The following is a 24,731-nucleotide window of genomic DNA, read 5'->3' as shown; positions in this document are numbered from 1 at the left end:
GTAAGACAAAGAAAACTGAGAGTGTTTGCAAAGGGGTGCTCATAGTGATAGACCAAAGTATCTAAACTGGGTATGGCATAAAGTGAGAATATGAAGGGAATGAGGGTAAACACAAAGGAAAGAGGGTCAATAGACTTTATTTCTTGGTAAGATCAAAGATTGAGAGTAAGTGAGCTAAAAAGACTCATTCACTGGTGGCCAGCAAATGGGATTATTGAAAATGTGATTATACAAAGAGGGCAGATATTGGTAATGACAGTGTCCAGGCTAGGGTATGACCATGGAAGTGTAGCAGGTGATCATTAGAGGAAAAGAGGCTAAGAAGAGAGGTCAGAATATGTAGCTATTAAAATTGCCAAGGATAAGACAGGAGTCATTCTTGTAAGAGGAAGTCACTGAACGAGGACCTAAAATCTACAAAAATGAGCAATGACCTTGAGATAATTCATATTGTTCTTCTAGGGCTAGTGGAACAAAGCGCAGGGGAGAAGAAAGAAACACCACCTGAGAGGGTTGCAGTGGAAGAATGTCAGTAGGGGAGAGACAGGTTTCAGTTAAAGCAAGACAGTAAAGAAAATATTCTGAGAATAGGCCAGTTTAATAATCCTTTCTTTAATAGCTATATCTAAAAGCATTTCAGTACAGGGAGAAAGCAAAACTGCAATCACTCTGCAGATTTCCACTGCAGGCCAGACACTACTGAATCTAGATGAACCTCTCCCTAAAACACAAGCTTCTCTGGTGGATGAGCCAGGAGCATATCAGCTTCTTACTCTTATATCTGACTGCTTCTGCTATAGGTGAAGAACTTTTTCTTTGGTTGATGGCTATTTCTGAATTTTGTTTCTTTTGATATGAAACTCCTTGAGTCTCTCTTGTCACTTTCAGTCAGAGAAATGTGGCTAGACTTGAGGTGGACTCATACTAAGAAAACAAAGCAAAGCTAAAACAAAATGTAACAAAAAAATAGGCATAAAAAAGTCTTTTACCATGACCTGGATATAAATATTTGATCAAAGTGATATGATTTATCAATGTTAAGCTATATCTTTTTGTATTTTAGTCATCATGATTCAAAATTATTTGCTCAAAATTATTTGATCATAATCAAAGATTATTCAAATATTTGCTAAATTGTAGCCAATTTGGTATACCTGTTCTATTTTGACTACTTTGGTTATAACCTTATCTCTAAAATAGAATACTTTAATGTGCTAATATGTGAATAATGGACACCACTTATCAACAAGTAAATAAATATTTTTGTTTCAATTTTAGCTACAATGCTAGATGATTTCATTAACTAAACAGAGCTCTTGTACCATGTTAAATGAAACATATATTTATACTGCTTTATACAAGATTTAATTATTGATATATTTTCTTACTTGGTTATGACAGTTAGCAGTGATTAGTCTTAAGTTCTCAATTACAATTTAAAAAAAAAGTGACCTTCAAGTCTGAACTATAAAATACTGTTTCTCCTTACTGCAAAGAGTTTAAGTATGAAGGTCTCTGAAACCCAATTGCATTTTCAATGGTGTAATTTTTACCCCTTGACAACCGGCCGTCTTGTTTATTTATTACACTAGTTTACGGTAGCAGCAGACCATTCTCTACCGTTCTCACAACCACCAGAAAGAAGGATAATTTATCAGTCAATAATTTGTTTGAGTTGATTTATTGGATGGTTCTTGAAAGCTCATTTTGACTGAGTGACCTTGGCTGTTAATATTTGATCAATGGCAAACACATAATAGTTAGAGAATGAATATTTATATGTGGTGCATGGAGATATAGTGTAAATAGTGACTGATAAGATAACTGATACACTTCAGATGTACTTGTGACAAATAAAATTATGTCAAAAAATTCACATACAAGGCAATAGTACTAGTTTGTGGGGGCAGAAGGGGGAGTCAAGAATAAATAAAGTACCACCACATTCTTGAACCTGGAAGAATACTAAGGAGTGAGAACATAATAACCTTACTAAGTTTACTGTTTCTCACTTTACCCACTCTTTAATGTGTAAAATAACACTTCAAAATAATTAACAACTATATAATTCTGATGCATTTTGTTTAATACTGCTATTTTTCTTTGTCAGAATTCTGGATTTTAATTATTTACCATTATTCTAAAAACTACAAATGACCAAATGAAGTAAAAGTCATTTTCATTTGATCTGGCTATGTACACATTTATTTAGTGCAAGCCAGACTCAGCAGGAAACATAATTTCAAACTGTGTGGCTTGTTGCCACCTCTTGATTGTCTCACTAAATGTAAAATGGTTGTTGGCAGCATTTCCTCCTGTTCTTCGAAAAACTGACAGTGCTGATTTGATATGACTTTTTTTCTTTTTTATTAGCTCTGATAATTCCTTAGCGTCAATCACTTCATTTTAGAAGGACAGAGAGTATTTCAATGTGACGATGGCAGTGAGGCAAGCCCTCTGTGTTCTGTTAGATTTGTAGTTTCATACTTTCAAATGTCACTTTGGTTCTTTTCTACAATCACAAGTGATTGAGACCCATCTAATGTCTTTTTTTCTTTCTGAGTAATATAAGATGAATTTCCCAATTGGCAAAATTATGTATGCTCTGTATAAATTGCGTGATTTTAGTCCTCAGTCCATCTGTCTCCAGTCTTGGTTTTAATTACCACCAATCCCAACTTTGGACTGGCCTATAGCTAGTAAAGGACGGGTACACTAGGTACCTGGCCCTGTGCCCTCACTAAGAAATCCAAAGCCATCCATCTAAAATCCAAACAATTCCAAGAAAAGATTTTGTTCCCATGGACATTCTGAAACAGGCTAGATTTCTGATGATTTGACCTGAAGTGGCATTTCTGGGACTGACCTTTTGGTGCGACCAAGACTTAAACTCGAAAGCATTCTCTGAGAAGTATTTTACCTTGCTTGCTCAAATTGACAGAGAAATCTGATAAGAGGTTGGCCATCTGTTGGGTACAAATTCCTAAAAATTTAGTATCAATCCCCCTTATATTTTTGTATGGATTTTGACTACATAACTATATTAAAGATTGTATTACATTTATTGATATTCCACACCTAGTTCAAAAAAGGATTTGAGACAGCTGGATCTGCAATGAAATCTGATTGTCTCTATATTGTCTGTGTCTGTCTCACCAAACTAGTTTTTTCTTTACCCCCATTTCTCTTTGAACTCATATTTTTATTGCATAGTGTCCCATAATTATTATCCCAAGCATGTTGTCCCTTTTGTATTCCTCAGAATTATACTTTCTTTTCTTTTATCTCCTGTCTCACAATTTGTTACTATTCATACAGTTTCCCTTTGAGATCATCATTTCCTTCCCTACACTGAGTACTTCATCCAAATTCCTTTAAAGCTTTCTTTTCAGTACCTCCATTTTATATGTGTCACTACCTTGATTGAAATGTTAGTGACTTCTGATTTTCCCTACTCTCCCATCATAGTAATCGTCTATTGTATTGTGAATTATTTTCCCTAAGTGTATTTTTAGGATAAAATCCTGTGCACATGGCGGGATAGTACTACAATCTGTTCTTCTATGAGTGTTGCCTCATTGGCAACACTTTTAAAGTTGTTTTTTTAAGATACTTTTAACTTGGCTTGTAATAGAGCATAAAATACCCTTGCCCTCATGTTTATTAATTTTATTCAAGCCTTTTTTTTTCTTTTTCAGTTTCTTGATTTAGCCAAAACATAATTAAACTCACATGTGTTATTAAAGATACAACTCCAACTTTCTGCCTCAGGAGGAAAGGAATAAAAAATAAAACACACATGAATTTAATTCATTCAATAAAAATTTTGCTCACTCTTCCGAAGCAGCCAATAACTAGATCATGTAGTTGCAAACATGATACAGCATCTTTGGACCATATAAAGAGGCTCTGGTTCAATTTCTGCACCAGACAGACAGACCTCGTTGGGAGAACCCATTCTGTGCAGTATGTTGAAAGTCTTGCTAACTTTTCTTCTGCCATGGCTTCCTGGATCATTTGGATAATATTTAGAATATAAGATAATCTTTAGAATGTGTTGCCTAGTTTTTAAAAAGTGGCTAACCTAATTAGTGGCCATGCCTAATACCACTTTGGCATCTTTGCAAAAAGCATTTCTATTGTATTCAGTTTAGACATAATTATCCACTGTCTTCTGGCATATTGCATTTTCAAATAATATCCTTTTATCTATGCATTGTAAAATCAATGTTAGATTATTTGAGTATCAACAGTGCACCAGCTCCCACGCTTCTTTCTCTACCTGCATTTTTGTTTGTTTAACTTCTTTAAATAACCAGCTGAGGTGATTCATTGTGATTCATACTAAAGTAGGCAGCATGTAGAATAGAAAATGTAGGATAATAAAGGACTGTTGTTTCCCCTGGCTGAAATCATATTGGCAATTTCTTTTCTTCTCTTTAGTGGATGCCACAAGATGTTCTTAAGATGACATTAAGTAACATACTTTTTCCCCCCAAATAATCTTCTATTCTGCTTTTAACCACTGTGTTATGAGGAACATAAATCATACTTTTTCTTGTCCCTATAGACCAGTGAAGTCCAAGCTGATTGTGCAATTGTTAGCACCTTTAAAACTGTGATAAGCTCATCCATAGAAGAATAGGTCCTGTGAAATACTACTAAAGTAAAAGGCTATGTTTGTTTGATATAAGAATGTAGTTTTAGAGTATGACCAGTACATTTCACTCTTAATTTAAGATGAAATTGAGTGGGTCTTTAAAAATACAGCCACAAGATAGAACCAAAAGATAGGAAAATGGAAATCAACTAAAATCTAAAACTCTTTGTAGTATGAAACTCTGAAGAGAGACCACAATAGTAGGTAGTGTTGTGAAACTCTTTGAAATAAGACAGTTACAAATTTGTCCAAGAGATTGTAAAGCAGACTTAGTACACATGGGTTTATGCCCAGCTGAAAGTCACCAAGATATAAAGAGCCTCAGGATAAGAGGTAGTTTGTGCAGGTCCCAGATCCTGGCAAGTTAGAACATGTGGAGATTCAGTGGGTGCAGTCAGCACTGTAGTTTCTGGTGTTACCCAGTAGTCTTAGAGGCCTTATGGAGAGGACATGTATGAAGTACCTTTGAGCTTCTGATCTACTGTTGGAAGGTATTTTAGGATCCTGTATCAAGGGTCCTCAGGAGGAACAAGTTTTCTGGGAAGCACCTTGGCACTTTAGGGGTCACTCCACAAAGCCCCAGGTATTGTGCTAAGTGCCTACCATTCATTGTGACTTTTAGCCTTACACTAGCCTCAGGAGCTGAGGTGGGTATACTTAAGAGCAATTTAGAGATTAAGAAATTGAACATCAGAGGGATTTGTGTCTTTCTTAGGTGTGTACATCTAAGTGGTAGGGTTAGGGCTTGAACATAGGTCTATCAAATTCCAAAGCCCCTGCGCTTTCCACTATACCACACTGCCTCCCAAACTGCCTTGAGGGAAGAATGCTGCAGGGTGATGACTGACTGGAAGGCAGGAGTAGAGATATGTTTCCTTCAGTATGTTTCAGAGCCTCTCCTGAATTAGTTTGCCTAGATCTCAATACCCATCTCAATACCCACTGACTAGGAATTCCTCCCTCCTCTTCAATTAATATTAACACTGCGTATAATATCCAGCTCTGTCCTTTCTATAACAAGCTAGAAAAATGGGAAATGTTTAAGTAAGAGGTAGATTCATCCTCTAGAAGGCTGAGGACTGAGGGAAGAGAAAGGAAGACTAATCAATATTATTGTTTGCAGATGGAACACCCTACCTCAACTGCTTTGATGTAAAGTCCCAGGACTTTCAAGAGTTCCATTTGAGATGCCCCTACCTTCTGGGCAATTCCATGATTTGTGCTTCAAGTTTTACTTCTTCCCTGGGATCTACTTAGAATATTCTTACATATAATGAACTCGTCAGTTATCTGCATGACGTTTATTTCATTTGATACTTATTTATTCTCTGTTTGTGGATTATTTCTAACTAGATTGGGAATTTATTAAGGTTAGAGATTTAGTCTTATATGTCCTTGCTTCTCTCCCAATACTTACAGAACAACACACAAAATAGGACTCAATAAATATTCACTGAAAATACATTTGTATTTTTCTTCAAGATGGAGGAAAAAATGCAAACTGTTTCCACTTGAAATTTAGAAATACATTTCAATTGGCTCTTGAATAATATCAAGATAATTTCACTAGGCAGTCTCAATTATTTTGTATTATATTAAGGTTGGTTTTTAATATTTATCACAAATCAGCATATTCTGCCATTTAAAAAAATGTATTAATGGTAGGCTTTCACCAGGAGCAAAGATGTAAAAGGATCATTTTTAAAGGTTGGCTGTTTAGTTCCTTTACTCTTTATACTATTTCTTTCCTTGTTCTTTGGAGGTTTGAGATGCCAGCCCATGGAAAGAAAAAATGGCTCCAGATTCTTAGACACCACAAAATAAAATTTGGAATCTTTATTAATGTGTGTATGGGGAGGAATGGGATACAGTTGTGGGGAGGGGGTCATGAATTGGAGGAAGTGATAAGAAGCAACATTTCTGAGAATAAAATCATTACTAAAGTTGTTACAGTATTTTCTTCAGGCCTTTAAAAAATTAGTTGGTAGTAATTTGTGTTTAACTTGTGTACTCTGATAATAGTAACTTGCATTTATATAGTGATTTATAGGCTTAGAAATTGAAATAATCATCTTTCCCATTTTCCCCAAGGAAGCTGAAGGACAGTAGTATTAAGTAATCTATTCAAGACCACATTGATAGTAATAAGTAGACGAGGCTTTTATCTGGGTTTTGATACCAAGTCCTTGGTCTTTAGACTCCATCTACATCTAGCTTCAAGATAATTGTATTAACTCTCTGTGAGAGAAAATTCTAGCTCCAAGTTCATTTTCTTAGGTCCAATGGACTTATTACTTATTAAACCTGAACTGTTAAGAGCCTCAGTTAGTCCTCTCTTCTCTAACATTCACTGTTCCCCAAATGAAGTTTTATATGTTCTCAGTTTTTATGAGTTATTGGTAGGTAGGCCATATTTGAATTCAATTTAGTGTAATTAAACTTATTATTACCCTAAAACAGCCTCTTATCTTCTTTTTTTTTCTTTTCCTTTGCAACTATTATTGATTTTTAGCAAGAAAGTAAATAACATTTGTTGATGCCCCTCATGAGCCAAACATCTTGCTGAGTGATTTTGTAGGCATTATTTAATATAATAATATATCTCAAATAAGACATTACCTTATAATTCAACATTCACTCAACAAAACTGTTAATAAATGACTACTATGTGTCAGGTATTGGCTAGGATCTAGAGATACAAAGAGAGATAAAATGTATTTGCTGATCTTGTGGAGTTCTTTTCAGTTGAGGAAAGGAGAGAGGCAAGGCAGATAAGGATAAAAATACTACAGATGCTATGATCAAACTCATAATTGATCAATAATAAGATTGATCATAATTGATCAATACATAATTCAAACATTCATTCATTAAATGATATGCCAGACACAGTTTTAGGTGCTGGGGAAATGGTGGTCAACAAAACAGACAAGAATCCCTTCCCTCACAGAGCTAACATTCTAGTAGGGATGCTAAAGATCAGGAAGGAACAATCATTTGAGGTCATAAAAACTTACATAGAGAAGGTGATATTACTTTCTGAGTCTCATTTAAAGGGGAAACAAGCTCTAATTGGCATAGAAATGGCTAGTAGGAATCTTTGGAACATCAGTTATATATCAAAATGATTGTGTGAACATTGAAATTAAAGCTACTTTTCAATTTGTAACCTCATACTCTTGAAGTAATGCATAAGGTATGCTGTGGGTGGCAGGTTTCCACTATCAGGATCCTTTCTGGAACCAGCCAGTTCTTAAACCTATCAGTTCTCTACATCTGCACCACCATGAAAGATAGACAAATTCATTTAAAGCTAAATAAGGTAGAATGGTACAATTTGTCTCACTTGATTCAGGAGTAATGTCTTCAATTCTGTAGTGTATGTTAGATCAGAGCAGATTTTTCATTCTTAAATGGAAGACTCTCAAGGATGTCAAACTTGTTTTTTCTGTTGTTCAGTCTTTCAATACTGGTATAAACTAAATGTGCCTTATCCATCTTACTCTTTCCTTGTACAAAGATATTCCCTATAAATTCTCCATATATTAACTTTGGTGAACCATCATAATTTAATATAAGCCATATCTTCGTAAAATAGCATTATTATTGTTATTTAGGGGATTAGATTTTGTCAATAAACAAAAATACCTCCTCTCACAACCTCAAGTTTTGTTGTGAAATCAAATAAGATAATTAAAGAATGTGAAACACACTTTGAAAACATCAAAATGCCAAAACCTGTGAATTCCTACAATTGATTTTATTCATATTGTTAATTTCAGTGACTAGAGAGCTACAAAGAGGGTTATCTCTTTGTAGCCTTCATAAAAACCACCTATCTCTACATAGTTTTCTTTTGTTATTGGATTTTTTTCTAAAAATACTTTATTGAATCTACTTTATTTATTCAGTAAACAATTACTGAGTGTCAGAACTATGCTGGGCTCCAAAGAAATTTACATGTAAAATAGTCCCCATCAAATGAAGGTGAGAGACAATAAAGATCATTATATTAGAGGTTGGTAATTCTATGACAGAGGTATTTAATACATTAGCTATAATTTGAACCCAATTTTCCTTTTCTTAGTTCATCAACTCTCTACAGTGGCTTTTTAAGCTTGAAAATGTATGGAATGATCTAGTGGCATGTTAAAATGGAGATTGCTATGCTGTACCCCTAGAGAGAGTCAGCAGTCAGGGAATCTGCATTTTCACAAAGACCACGTGTTTTGGGAGCTGTAACCCTTGGACTTGGAGAAAGAGTCCCTTTGTGATCTTTTGTTTTTGCCCAAGACTTCCCTAAGTGAAGGCCCCATAAGGCCTGTTTTCATCCCTCCATCTGCTTATCTCAATGCCATGCTCTCAGGATTGCCAGCTTAGATTTACCAGATCCATGTTCATTTCATTACCTTGACTTGAAGTAATTCCTCGTAGTGATGTGCTGACCTTATCGGAGTCAGTTGTACCTAGTCTCCTGAGAATTACACCAACAACTGTTGCCTCACCCAAAGACTGACACTAATGGTGGGGATATCTGGAAGAAGGTGATGAGGAAATGCCTCTCTCATGGTACGATAAAAGAATGCTTTTTAAACAAGATGTTAAATCACATCAGCTGGGCACTGCCTACCGGTAGGGAAATACTATACAAGCCTGAATCATTTAATTTTCATAACAAATCTGTGAAGCAGGTGCTATTATTATGTTCATTTCACAGATGAGGACACTGAGGCTCAGTCACGTGCCCAACATCACACAGCTACTAAGTGGTAGAGCAGGGATTTGAACTCACATGGTCTGGCTCCAGGATCTGGTGGCCATGATCACTATACTAATGCTGCCTTTCTCTTAGTCAAAGGAATGTCCTGTGGTCCTTTTGCTACCACCATTCATATCACAATGACTTCCAGTAAGTTTTGCAAACAAGTAAAGAAACAACGACCAACAAAAATCATCTCAAAAGCAAAACAAAACAATACAAATACGACATAGGATGGTTTTCAGTGTATTTTCAAGTCAAAGATGTATTTCAACTGCAAATTACAGGAAATTTCTGGTAAAGAAAAAAGAGCCCAATAGACTCATAACCACATATACTAACATATCTCATGTTCTCAGAAGGGAAGATGATAACTCCTTTCACAGTGTTTTTCCAGAATTACAGGTTATTCCATGATGAGCATGAGTTCTTGAGTCAGAAAGATCAGCCTTCTAATTCTGGCCTGTCATTTACTTGCTTGATGACCTACGGCAATTTGCTTACCTTAATTAATTCTCAGCTTCCATGAAATGGACATGACAGTACCTACATTGGTGAATATTAAATGAGATAATTATATAAAGTGCTCAACACAGTGCCTGGAACATAACAGACTCTCAACAATCAGTACCTATTTACCGGTATTAGTAGTAGTAGTAGTAATTGTTAGTAGTAGTATAATAATAGTAGTAGTAAATTTAATACTCTTAGTAGAATGTAATATGTTTAGACAGAATATTTTGGCAGAATGAATACATTATAAAAGTTTAATTGATGTTGAACATTCTTTTTGACATCATGATTGTGAAATGTTTATTTTGCTCCTTGGAGAATATCTCTTCTGAGATGGGCTCATTCCTTTTCACCAGGTGATCAACCCAACACTCATCAGCTGCTGGCCCTGGCCTCACGCCTGCGGGAGAGTGCGGAACTCTTTCAGTCAGATGAGATGCGTCCTGCTAATGACCCCAAGGAGAGAGCTCCCATCCGTGTCCGAATGCTGAATGACATTCTCCAAGACATGGAGAAAAGCTTCCTGGTGCAGCGGCTGCCACCGGGTTTTTATAGGTAGGATATCTGTCTCACAGTTTATATTTTTATGCCCTTCCATTAAATTTTAGTGTTTACTTTCAGAATATGTACTTTCTGTGAACATAACACTATTTTTAAAAATGTAAAGCAGCTATTATATCCAGAATTTGAGGACAGTTTCCCTCCCCTAGAGAAAAGTTCAACTGCATAAATATAGAATAAGGAAATTTGATTTAGCAGTATCATATAGAAAATGACTAAGAATTTTTTTTTTTTGACCTTAAGGTCAATATGAGTTGAACCTGATATGGCTACTAAAAAACTGAATGGAATTCTAGGTTTTATAGGAATTATAAGAAGAAATACATTTTCTTGAATGGATCAAGTGATAAGCCCATGCTCTTCTGTCCTAGTAAGACCACATCTCAAACATTGTGTATAATTCTAGAAACTACATTTTAAGATGGAGTTAAATAAGTTTAATATTCAGGGGAGAGTGGGATTTAGATGGATCTTGAAATAACCAGGGGATCAGAGATATTTTCTTGGAGGGTCACAATAGAGTGATTTCTAAAAAAATTTTAACAATTTTAACAAATATTTTAATAAAACAATTTTCATATGGAAGAGGGATTCAATTTAGGCTCTTAGAGGATGAGATGAGAACAACATGGTTTTGTTTTTGAGGTTCCTGATATAGTAGAAATTAAACAAAGAGGGGAAATGGAGTTTAAAAGATTATAACATATTTTAAATGTTTTTATTTAACTGATTCTTCTACAGGACACAAAATATAAATACACACATCTTTCTGTGTAATAGATGCATATATAGTATGTGTATGTGTATCACAATTTAATATATATATACATGTGTATGTTCTCTGTGTGTATATACATGTATGTTAGAATGTATATTTTGTATATATGTGTGTGGGTGTATATATAGACATATATATATATGTCTAGTCCAGGGTTTATCATGAGAAAAAGGCAGGAGACAAAGAAGTGTTGGAGGAAGAGTGAAGCTGGAAGACTACTTGGCCCAGAACTCTCATGCATAAAGGTCTTCAAATTTAGGCTTTTACACTACTATATCAATGTTTATATATAAAAATTCCTATATGTATATATACATACATATATAGGAATACAATTCTTAATTGCATATGAGAAAGAAGTTTCTAACAAGCCATGTTCTTAAAAGACTAAATGTGATGCTTTTATAGGGTGGTGAACTCACGATCACTGCGGGTATTAAAACAGGCTGAGTAGCCCTAAGCACTTCAATATTTGGACTACATGAGGTTTAAGGTGACTTTTAGTATGAAAATTCTATGACCTGACAAGTTACTTGATCTTTCTGCACCTTAATTTCTACATCTATAAAATGAGATTATGGAATTGAGACCCTTTTAAAATAAGAAACCTCTTCCACTTCTGATATTTGATGATTTTCCTTCATGATTTTAAACTCAAATTCCTATTTAAAATCTTTATTTTATGTCATTTCTTCTAACATTATGATTCTGTATCATAAGACTTTGGAAAACGTCCATTTATTTTGACAGATATTTTTAAGGCGCTTTGTATGTTCTGTGGACTCTTGTAAGCACCAGAGATATAGCAGTCACCTCAAGTTAAGCACATCTGCCCTGATGAGTTTCCATAGTGGTGGGGGTGGGGAAACAGAATCAACAAGATAATTATGTAAAATATAGTGTATGGTAGATATAATAATTGCTAAAGAGAAAAATAACACCACATTATTAAATTCAGCATTATTAACAAGTCTTAATCAGAATAGATAAATTATATTTTTAGAAAATAAATATTTCTTTCACTTTTAATTTATGAAAAGTTAAGAAATTAATAGCAATCATACATTAAGAATATGGTTTTTCACATTATAATATAGTGAACTCTTTTCTCATTTGCCTTTCTTAGCACTTGCACCAGATATAGAAGACCCCTCTATGGTCTGACTTATCTATCTAGTAAACTTTCTATTACCTCTTCAATAATATTTATGGACTCAACTTATTTCATATGAATTTTGAGTATAAAAGTAAATGTATGTCTTGCCTTGAGTTAACAATGATTAAGCAAGTGATTTTTTCCCCTATTAGTAATATAATTACAACATACCTTGTATTCTAGTGTGCAAGCCTCAAAATGTTGATTATGATAATGTTTTAACTCATAAAACAAACTTTAGGATTGAAAGCTTATGGTTCAATATTTTGGCGTTATTTTAATCTATTACTGTAGTTATTGAGGAATGTATTTTTGCCATTCTTCTCCTTGGGGCTCTTAATTCATATATAGGCCAACAGTGCAAACAGATTAAATACTTCATTTTGATTTATCTGACTGAACTTTATCCCAAGATTATCATGACTTTTTACTTCATTTATGAAATGTATAATAAATCATCCTACTTCATGTTTTTTCTTGGTAGAGAATTCACATTTCTAAATATTCTTGATGCAAAATTTCAAAATTACAATAGAATTTCTATTCTCAATCCATGTAAACTCATCCTTTATGAGGGAGGAAATGTTCAAAGTAAAAAGATGGTGTGACAAGATGATATGCGGTTTCAGACAATGAAAAAATTGATTCTTTATAATGACAACTATATGGAGAAAAGATAAAATTGTTGATTACATTGTACAAAAGAACATTTGGTGAACAGGGTTCTTCTGTTTTTTTTTTTTTAATGTTAAACCTTTAGAGATGTTTTCCATATAAGAATCTCACTCTTCAACCCAATGGTGTTATGACAATTCTCATCAAATATGCAAGGGGGAAGTCAAAAGTGATTTGCATTTTAAGAAAGTTGTTGACAGAAGTTTACTATATAAAGCTAAATATTGCATTTGAAATTTGGCTCATTTCCCAAAAGATACTGCCTCAACAAGAGTCACTAAGCAGTGAAATACATTATTTTTGGAATATGTGAAAGAATTTTCCCCATAATTTGGCATCAGAAGATTCCAAGATTTTGAATCCTATAATGTTTTGTCTAAATCTGACTGTTGAGGAGGATTCAAGATGATAGTGTAGAAAGATCCTGAACTCACCTCCTCCTGTGAACACAATAAATCTACAGCTGCATGTGAAACAATTCCTTCTGAAAAAGACCTGAAAACTAGCTGAAGAGTTCCTCTATAACCAAGGATAAAAGGGCCACATCAAAACAGGTAGGAGAAGCAGAGACACGATCTTGCCAAAAGCCGCACCGCCCGGGTGTGACAACTCACAATCATGAGGGATCTCATAAATACGGTGCTTCTTCCTGGGGAGCAAGGGGTTTGTGCCCCACATCAGGCACCTCAATTGTGAGACCTACACCAGAGATGTGAGCCCTCAAATCATCTGGCTTTGGAAACCAATGGGGCTTACAGCCAGGAGAACCACAGGGCTGTAGGGAGTAGAGATTCCACTCTTAAAGGACTTGTGTGCATACTCAGTTGCCCAGGACCTAGCACAAAAGAAACAGTTTGAAAAGTACCTACAAGTGATGGAGATTCACTTGCTAATCTTAAAGCATCTGCTAGAGGGGCAGAAGCCTCTCTCTGGGGACAGAGTCCTGGTAGGTGCCATTTTTGCTCTGTACCCCTACCTTGTTAGTACCAGTGGTGACAGGCATCATTTTTGCACTCTTCCTCTGACCTACTAGAACCAGTGGGTACACCCTGTCACCACTGTCCTGCACTGCCGCAGCAGTCTGGACAGAGCAAGCAGGGTGAGAGCCCCCGCAGCCCGGGCCACTACCAGCCAAGGTCCCACCAAAGCTGATGGGAATGTACAGCCCACAAAGGGGATGACCCTTGAGCACCTGATTCTGGTGGCTAGGGGGAATTGCACTTCCAGGCCCCGTGGGTCTGTAACAATTGAAGAGGCAATTCTTGGCAGGCTACCACCCCCAAGGCACTGCACAAACAGCAGACTAAAAAACACCCCAATCTTCCTATGAAAAGGCCTATTTACTTGTCCTGGAGCTCCAGCCTGAGACACAGGTTTACCACACGTCCAGAGGCAATGAAACGTAGGCTGGGTGTCTTCACCTTTGTACGCTCACTGACCTTGCTACAGCTTGCTGGTACCTCCCCAAAAGGAGCTCATATACTCATCTGGAGCCACGAGTTTTGTGACAGTCACTAAAGGGACACGTCCAGGTTGCCTGGTCTGGAGGCCAGCAGGGTCTACAATTGTGATCCCACAGGACAATGTCTATTTGCATACCTTGAAAGCTGCTGCCTGAGAGTCTAGCTTCCATCCAGCCTAAAACTAGGTGCTAACTGAGATTCGTCTCTCTGGAACAATTACAGGTCTTGACTCTCAGCAACTGGGATCTATCTAGAAAAAATTAGGCTGCTTAAACAATCACAGAAGTTTGAGAGACAACTAAGAGCTAGGGCAAGGTCAAATGGTAAAGTTCATCTCCTAAAAAAGACCACTCTTTCCAGACCAGAAGAGATAGCTGTTTTGCCTAGCACATACAAATAAACACAGAGTCAAGCAAAATGAGGAGACAGAGGAATATGTTCCAAGTAAAAGCACAAGATAAAGAAGCAACAAAAAGATAGAATATATAAGAAAGTTCCAAAGAGAAGTCACAGGGCTGAATAATATAGTAACTGAACTGAAAAATACATTAGGGGGTTCAACAGCAGACTAGATGAAGCAGAAGAATCAGTGATCTGAAAGACAGGGCAGTGGAACTTACTCAAATAGAATAGCAAAAAGAATTTAAAAAAGTGAAGATAGCTTAAGGGACCTATGGGACAATATCAAGCAGAATAACATTCACATTATAGGGGTCCTAGAAGGAGAAGAGAGAGAGAAAGGGGCAGAAGACTTATTTGAAGAAATAATGGCCAAAAACTTCCCTAACCTGAGGAAGGGGAAAGACATCTAGATTCAGGAATTCCAGAGAGTTCTAAACAAGATAAACCCAAAGAGATCCACACCAAGACACATTATAATTAAACTGTCAAAGTTAAAGATAAAGAGAGAATATTAAAAATAGCAAGAGAAAAACAACTTGTTGCATACAAGGGAGCCTCCATAAGACAATTAGCAGATTTCTCAGCAGAAACTTTGTAGGCCAGAAAGGAATAGCATGATATATTCAAAGCTCTGAATGAAAAAACTTCCAACCAAAAATACCTTACCCAGCAAGGTTATCGTTCAGAATTGAGAGAGAGATAAAGAGCTTTCCAGACAAACAAAATCTAAAGGAGTTCATCATCACTAAACCAGCCTTACAAGAAATGTTAAAGGGACTTCTTTAACCTGAAAAGAAAGGGCACTAATGAGTAACAAGAAAATATATGAAAGTAAAAATCTCACTAGTGAAGGTAAATATATAATAAAGGTAGTGGATTAATCACTTATAAAGCAAGTTTGAAGGTTAAAAAGACAAAAATAGTAAAACAACTATAACTACAATAGTTAATTATGGGATACACAACATAAAAAGATATAAAAGTTGACATCAAAAACACAAAACGTGAGGTGGAGAGAGTAAAAATGCAGAGTTTTAAAAAACTCTCAAACTTAACTTGCTATCAACTTAAAATAGACTGTTATATATATATATATAGGCTGTTATATGTGAGCCCCATGATAACCACAAATCAAAAACCTAGAGTAGATACACAAAAGATAATGAGAAAGGAACTCAAGCATATAGAAAGTCATCAAACCACAAGGGAAGAAAGCAAGAGATGAAGGAAAGAACAGACAGGAACTATAAAACAGCCAGAAAACAATTAACAAAATGGCAATAAGTACATACCTATAAATAATTACTTTAGATGTAAATGGACTAAATTCTCTAATCAAAAGACATAGAGTAGATGAATGGATAAAAAATAAAACCTATCTGTATGCTGCCTACAAGAGACTCACTTCAGATGTAAGGACGCACACAGATTGAAAGTGAAGGGATGGAAAAAGATGTTTTATTCCACTGGAAGCCAAAAGAAAGCTGTGGTAGTTATATCAGACAAAATAGACTTTAAAACAAGACTGTAATAAAAAATAAAGATGGGCATTACATAATGATAAAATGGTCAATCCAGCAAGAAGATATAACATTTGTAAATATTTATGCACCCAACATAGGAGTACCTAAATATATAAAGCAAATATTAGCAGACCTAAAGGGAGAAAACTGACAGCAATACAATAATAATAGGGGACTTTAAAACAACACTTACATCATGGATAGATCATCTAGACAGAAAATCAATAAAGAAACATTGGCCTTAAACAACACATTAAACCACATGGACTTAATAGACGTATATAGAACATTCCATCCAAAAGCAGCAGAATACACATTCTTCTCAAGTGCACATGGAACGTTCTCCAGGATAGATCATATGTTAGGCCACAAAGCAAGTCTCAGTAAATTTAAGAAGATTGATATCATATCAAGCATCTTTTCTGACCACAATGATATGAAACTAGAAATCAATTACAAGAAGAAAACTGGAAAAAACACAAATACGTGGGGATTAAACAAAATGCTACTGAAAAACTAATGGGTAAACAAAGAAATCACAACAGAAATCAAAAATACCTTGAGACAAATAAAAATGGAAAATCTATGGGATGCAAGAAAAACAGTTCTAAGAGGGAAATTTATAGGATACAGGCCTATCTCAAAAAATAAGAAACATCTCAAATAAACAATCTAACTTTATACATAACAGAACTAGAAAAAGAGGATCAAATGAAGCCCAAAATTAGTAGAAGGAAGGAAATAATAAAGATCAGAGTGGAAATAAATGAACTAGAAAGCTAAAAGATAATAAAAAAGATTAATGAAACTAAGAGTTAGTTCTTTGAAAAGATAAGCCAAACTGACAAACCTTTAGCTAGACTAACTAAAAAAACTAGAGAGAGGGAGAGGGCTCAAACAAATAAAATCAGAAAAGAAAGAAAAGTTATAACTGCTACCAAAGAAATACAACAGATTATAAGAGACTATCATGAACAATTATATACCAACAATTGGACAATCTAGAAGAAATGGATAAATTCCTAGAAATATATAATCTTCCAATACTGAATCAGGAAGAAAAAAAAATCTGAATAGGCCAATTACTAGTAAGCAGATTGAATTGGTAATCAAAAAACTCCCAACAAAAAAAGTCCAGCGCCAGATGGCTCCATTGGTGAATTTTACCAAAAATTCAGAGGAAATTTAATACCTATCCTTCTCAAACTCTTCATAAAATTGAAGAAGAAGGAATGCTCCAAAGCTCACTTTACAAGGCCAGCATTACCCTGATTGAAAACCAGACAAGGACACCACACACACACAAAAGAAAATTACAAGCCAATATCCCTGATGAACATAGATGCAAAAATCCTCAACGAAATATTAGCAAACCAAATTCGACAATACATTAAGAGGATCAAATACTATGGATCAAGTGGAATTTATTCCAGGGATGCAAGGATTGTTCAACAGCTGTAAATCAGTTAACGTGATACACCACGTTAACAAAATGAAGGATAAAAATCATATGATCATCTCAATAGAAGCAGGAAAGGCATTTGACAAAATTCAACATTCATTTATGATAAAACTCTCAACAAAGTGGATATAGCAGAACATACTTCAACATAATAAAGTCCATAAATGACAAGCCCACAGTTAACATCATACTCAACAGCAAAAAGCTAAAAGCTTTTTCTTTAAGATCAGGAACAAGACAAGGATGCCCACTCTCACCATTTCTATTCAACAGAGTATTGGAAGGCTTAGCCAGAGCAATTAAGCAGGAAAAGGAAATAAAATGCATCCAAATTGGAAAGAAGTAAAACTGACACTATTTGTGGATAACATGACTTTATATGTAGAAAACCCTACAGACTTCACCAAAAATATGTTATAACAAATAAATTAATTCAGTAAAGTTGCAGGGTAAAAAATCAATATATAAAAATCTGTTGAGTTTTTATACGCCATCAGTGAACAAGCAGAAAGAGAAATTAAGAAAACAATCCCCTTCACAACTGCATCAAAAAGAATAAAATACCTAGAAATAAATTTAACCAAGGAGGTGAAAGACCTGTACACTAAAAATTATATGACATTGATGAAAAAAATAGAAGACACAAATAAATGGAAGCATATTCCATGCTTATAGATTGGAAGAATTAATATTGTTAAAAATTACCCAAACCAATCTACAGATTGTATGCATTCTGTGTCAAAATTCCAATGGCATTTTCACAGAAATAGAACAATCTAAAATTTGCATGGAACCACAAAAAATCCTGAATAGTCAAAGCAATCTTGAGAAAGAACAACAAAGCTGGAGGCGTCATATTCTCTGATTCCAAACCACATTACAAAGCTATAGTGATCAAAATGGTTTGGTATTGGCATAAAAATAGATACGTAGATCATTGGAACAGAATAGAGAGCCCAGAAAGAAACCCACACATATATGGTCGATTAATTTACAACAAAGGAGGCAAGAATACACAATGAGGAAAGCACATTCTCTTCAATAAATGGTGTTGGGAAAACTGGACAGCCACATGCAAAAGAATAAAACTGAATCACTATCTTACGTGATACACAAATATTAACTCAAAATGGATTAAAGGCTTGGATGTAAGACCTGAAACTATAAAATTCCTAGAAGAAAACATAAGCAGTAATCTCCTTGACATTGATCTTAGAGATGTTTTTTTGGATCTGACTCCAAAGGCAAAGGAAACAAAAGCAAAAATAAACAAATGGGACTATATCAAACTAAAAAGCTCCTGCCCGGCAAAGGAAACCATCAACAAAATGAATAGGCAACCTACTAATGGGAGAGGATATTTGCACATCATATATCTGACAAGGAGTTAATATCTGAAATATATAAAAAACTTTTACAACTCAACAACGAAAAAACAAACAATGGGCAGAGGATCTAAATAGTCATTTTTCCAAAGAAGATATACAGATGGCCAACAGGCACATGAAAAGATACTCAATACCACTAATAGTCAGGGAAATGCAAATCAAAATCACAATGAGCTATCACCTCACTCTGTCAGAATGCCTGTTATCAAAAAGAGAAAAAATGAGTGTTAGTGCGGATGTGGAGAAAAGGGATCCCTCATGCACTGTTGGTGAGAATGTAAATTGGTGCAATCAATGGAAAACAGTATGGAGGTTCCTCAAAAAATTAAAAATAGAAGTACCATATGATCCAGCAGTTCCACTTCTGGGTATTTATCTGAAGAAAAGAAAAACAGTAATTCAAAAAGATGTATGCACCCCTATGTTCACTGCAGCATTCTTTACAATAACCAAGATATAGAAACAATCTAAATGTCCATCCATTGATAGATGAATGGATAAAGATGTTGTGTGTATATATATATATATATATGTATATATATGTGTATATATATACATATATATATATATACACACACACAATGGAATACTACTCAGCCATAAAAAAGAATGAAATCTTGCCATTTGCAAGAACATGGATGACCCTTGAGTGTATTATGCTAAGTAAAATAAGCCACATGGAGAAAGACAAATGCTGTATGATTTCACTTCTATATAGAATCTAAAAAACAAAACAAAAAAATAAGACAAAACAAAACCAGACTCTTAGATACAGAGAGCAGACTGGTGGTTGCCAGAGGGGAGAGGGGTAGGAGAGTGGGCGAAATGAGTGAAGGGGATCAAGAGGTACAAATTTCCAGTTATAAAGTAAATAAGCCATGGGGATGTAATGTACAGCGTGGGGACTATAGTCAATAATATGGTATTAACTTTGTATGGTGACAAAGGGTAACTAGAGTTATTGTGGTGATTATTTCACAATGTGTACAAATGTTGAATCATGAAGTTGTACACCTGAAACCAACATAATATTGTATGTCAATTATATTTCAATAAAATAAAAGAAAAAATTAAACTGATTGTCATTCTCATAAATAAACCCTCACTGAACATTGTTCTGTGCAAGCATACTGTTGGAAACTAGCAATATAAGATCCCTACCTTCAAGGAGTTTAATCTAATTCAAGAGGTAAAATATATAAATCATAATTCAAATAAATTTGCAGAATACTTATGCAAAGTACCCAATGAATGCTACACACAAGAAGTGCTATTGGGTTTCAGTGAAGAGAGAAATTATTATCTTGTGGCAGTCAAGAAAGACTTTATAGGGAAAGGAAGAAATTTATCTGGACTTGACGGAATGGTAGGATGCCTAATAAATTAGGGAGTGCTATAGACTGAATGTTTGCTTTCTCCCCAAATTCATATGTTGAGACCTAATCCCCAGTGTGATATTTGGAGGTAGGGCATTTGGGAGATGATTAGGTCGTGAGGGCAGAGCCCCCATCATTGGAATTAGTACTCTTATAAAAATTAGCCCCAGAGAGTTCCCTCACCCTTTCTGCCACATGAGGATATCTATGGAGCAGGAAGCAGACCCTCACCAGACACTGAATCTGCTGGAATTGATCTTGGACTTCCCAGCCTCTAGAACAGTGAGAAATAAATTTGTCTTGTTTATAAGCTACTCAGTATAGTATTCTGTTATAGCAGCCCAAGCTGACCTATGATGGGGAGCATTGCCAGGAGGGGATAGTGTGAAGAAAGACACAAAGGAGAGGTTGTGTGTGTTGTGCTGAGAGTGGAGAACAAGAAGTGGAATAGTTTGAATGGTTATTAGTTTCATGATTATGGAGAGGTAGGAAGAAATCTAACTGCAAAGTCCCTTAAATGCTCTGTTGAGATGTTCAACGTTTATTTTTTACACAAAAGAAATCATGAAGAAATCTGAGTTGTTAGGAAGATTGATCCGTGCTCCAGACAGGGTGCACTGGAGTTGGGAAGGGTGGAAACTATGGGTGTAAGAAAGGCATGGAGTGCTGAGAGCGTGATGTGGCATATTGGTGTCAGGAATAAAGAGCAAAGGGCCAATTTGGGAGATGATGTTAAGGAAGAATCGGTGTAGTTAGCGATTGAGTGGCTAGGGGCATCTTATTTCAGGTTGTATTTAGGATTGCTCTGGGGCTAAGCAGATGAAGCAGGGTTGAGTAGTGGAAAGAGCCTCCTCTCTGTCCATTTCTCCACCCAGTTAGTTAAGGCACTCAGCATCTCTGGGTCTCCATATAATTATACGATAATCTGTTGATCAAGATAATTTCTAAAGTCCCTTCCAGCTCTAAGAATCCAATTCAATGCACACTCACTATATTAAGCCTCACAGCCTCTACAGTCAAGGGGAAATCTAATCCTGAGTGAGGGGAGCAAGAAATAGCACAATGATAGGCTGAGATGGCGTAGAGAAAAGCTGCAAAGTGCTCCAGAGGTACTGAGCTTGGTGGGCAGTGGGGAGCAGGTGAAACAATATACATGATCAGGGACCTTGTAGTGAAGCCATGTTGAAAACTACAAAAATCTTACTACTATCAAAATCCAGCAATGGAAATCAGACTCATTGCCCCTGAGTAGGGAGGGGTTATTATTTTTTTAAGATTTCTGAACCTTCTCTCTCTCTCCTTCCTTTACTATGATTCCACTACGTACTGCTCTGCTGCTCCTAGGGACTGGCGCCTCTGGAGGTGAGATCTTGTGGCATCTATGTTTTGTTGTTGGATTCTTTTTAATTCCCTATTGTTATTACTCTGCAAAAGCAGAGTAAGCAGTCTGACCCAGTGAACCTATACATTCTCCACTACAACATATTTTCCTAAAAGAAAAATATAATAAACTGTTTTAGAGAAGTTTTAGGTTTAGAGAAAAATTGTGCAGAAAGTACAGAGTTCCATATAACCCTTCACACACACAGTTCCTCCCACCCTTCAAGACACAGTTCCCGCTATTATTAACATCTTATAATAGTATGGTACATTTGTTACAATTGATGAGCCAATATTGGTACATTATTATTAACTAAAGTTCATAGTTTATGTTAGGGTTTACTCTTTGTTTTTTACATTCTATGGATTTTGACAAATGTGTAATGACATGTATCCACATTACAGTATCATATAGAATAGTTTCACTGCCCTAAAAATCTATGCTTCACCTGTTCATCTTTTTCTTTCTCCTCCGTGAGCCTCTGGAAATCACTGATCTTTTTACTGTCTCCATAGTTTTGCCTTTTCCAGAACATTGTATGGTTTGAATCATATATATGTAACCTTTTCAGATTGTCTTCTTTACTTAGCAATATAAATTTGTTTCCTCCATATTAATTTCTTTTTATCGCTGAATGATATTTCATTGTATGAATGTACCACAGTTTGTTTATCCATTCATCTATTGAAGGGCATTTTCATTGCTTTCAAATTTTGGCAATTATGAATTAAGCTGCTATATACATTCATAGTGTGGGTTTTTGTGCAGATGTACATTTTCAACTCGTTTGCGTGAATACCAAAGAGCATGATTGCTGGATCATATGATAAGCCTATGTGTAGCTTTGTAAGAAACTGCCAAACTGTCCTCCAAAGTGGCTGTACCATTTTCCGTTCCCACTAACGATGAATGAGACTTTCGGTCGCTCCACATCCTGGCCAGCATTTGTTGTTGTCAGTGTTCTGGATTTTAGCCATTCTAATGGATGTGTATTTGTATCTCATTGTTTTAATTTGCAATTCTATAATGACATATGATGTTGAGCATCTTTTTATATGCTTATTTTCCATCTGTATATCTTTGGTGAGGTGTCAGTTCAGATCTTTTGCCTATCTTTTAAAATGAATTATTTGTTTTATTGTTGTTGTGTTTTAAGAGTTCTTTTTATATTTTGGATGCCAGTCCTTTATCAGATATGTATATTGCAAAATATATATTGCAGATATGTATATTGCAAATAGTTTATCTTTTCATTCTCTTAGCTGTCTTTTGGAGAGCAGAAGTTTTTAATTTTAATGAAATTCAACTTATTAATTTTTCTTTCTTGGATTGTGCTTTTGGTGTTGTAACTAAAAATTCATCATCAAATCCAATACCACCTAGACTTTCTCCAATGTTGTCTTCTAGCTGTTTTAGTGTATTGTGTTTTACATTTATGTCGATGATCTATTGTGATTTAATTTTTGTAAATTTAGAACGTAAAATGTCTGTCTAAATTCCTTATTCTTACATGTGGATGTCTAGTTGTTCCAGGACCGTTTGTTGAAAAGACTATCCTTGCTCCATTGAATTGCCTTTCCTTTTTGCCATATAATATACTTTTAATATTGCTTTTTACTATCAGCAGTTCACTTGTCCACAATAGAAAGCTTTTAGAATTAAGAACACTATGTAACAATGACATTGTAGGAAGACCACTGGATTTGGAATTTATAAAAATGGGAAGGTGTTTGAGCAGGAAAATTTGTTTTTTACCACTTGCATGACTTGGAGCAAGCTAAGTAGCAACTCTCAGAGTTAGTTTCTCATCTCTAAAATAGAAAATCTCAAAGGGTTATTAATGTGAGGATAAGTTTAGAGAAAATATTTGGATAAAATGACGATAAAATGTGAGAAGATAATTTATAAACTATAGACTCCTATACAAATTTTACAAAGTAAAAGTAATTTTTATACCATTTTGCTGTTTTTACTTCAGACTCCGATAGTGTTCTGGATTCTAATACTACTGCCCTTATCTCTCTTAACCAAGGGACAAATATTTAAAACTTCAGTGAAATAAGTTCTCTGAGCCCAGGGTCACTGCAGTAAGGTATTTCTTTAATTTTTAATTTTGAATATATGATCCCTTCCCTTAAACATTTGCTAAAAGCTTGCCTATTGAGGGGTTGCAATGTCCCATAGAAAATAGAGTATTGGGGGGAAATGGAAATAAATGTGCAGTTTGAAAAGAGTAAATATAGTATTTTAGTAGCATTAGCTCCCAAAATAAACATGGGCACTTTAAATGACAAACCTTTCCAGTAGGAAAGCCTTCTCCCAAACCAGTTTCTTTAGATACTCAGAAAACACTATCGTAAGCATCATAGTCTTCTAGGGCAGATTCTCCTACGTTTTAAATTTCGAAGTTTGAACCACTTTTTAGATTTTGGCACCAACCCTTTCATGCTTGAAATTTAATATCTTATGAATATTCATTCTTCTTAGCTTATTTTAGCAAATTTCAGCAAAATTCCTGGCCTTGTCACAAATTGTTGCAATGTTTAAGGGCGTGAGTTCTTGAGGCTGCAGTTCTGTCTATCTCCTTTCTTCATTTGCCCCTATAGCAGCCTAAATAATCTTTAAAATGGGAGA

The 24,731-nt window shown here is 35.2% G+C and overlaps 1 protein-coding gene across 10 annotated transcripts in view; it reads left to right on the top strand.

The window, feature by feature from the left end:
• Positions 1 to 24,731, top strand: part of NAALADL2 (N-acetylated alpha-linked acidic dipeptidase like 2) — a 1,285,146-nt gene that overhangs the window by 1,225,350 nt on the left and 35,065 nt on the right. For all 10 annotated transcript variants that reach the window (XM_058556330.1, XM_058556331.1, XM_058556328.1 and 7 more), the window contains one exon: positions 10,289 to 10,487. In XM_058556330.1, coding sequence (XP_058412313.1) covers positions 10,289 to 10,487 — 199 coding nt within the window. The remainder of the gene's footprint in view (positions 1 to 10,288; positions 10,488 to 24,731) is intronic.

The sequence above is a fragment of the Diceros bicornis genome, chromosome 15, assembly GCF_020826845.1.
Source record: "Diceros bicornis minor isolate mBicDic1 chromosome 15, mDicBic1.mat.cur, whole genome shotgun sequence".
In the NCBI taxonomy this organism is placed as follows: Eukaryota; Metazoa; Chordata; class Mammalia; order Perissodactyla; family Rhinocerotidae; genus Diceros; species Diceros bicornis.
Note: the sequence above shows the minus strand (reverse complement) of the source record. Positions and strands in the feature narration are given on the sequence as shown.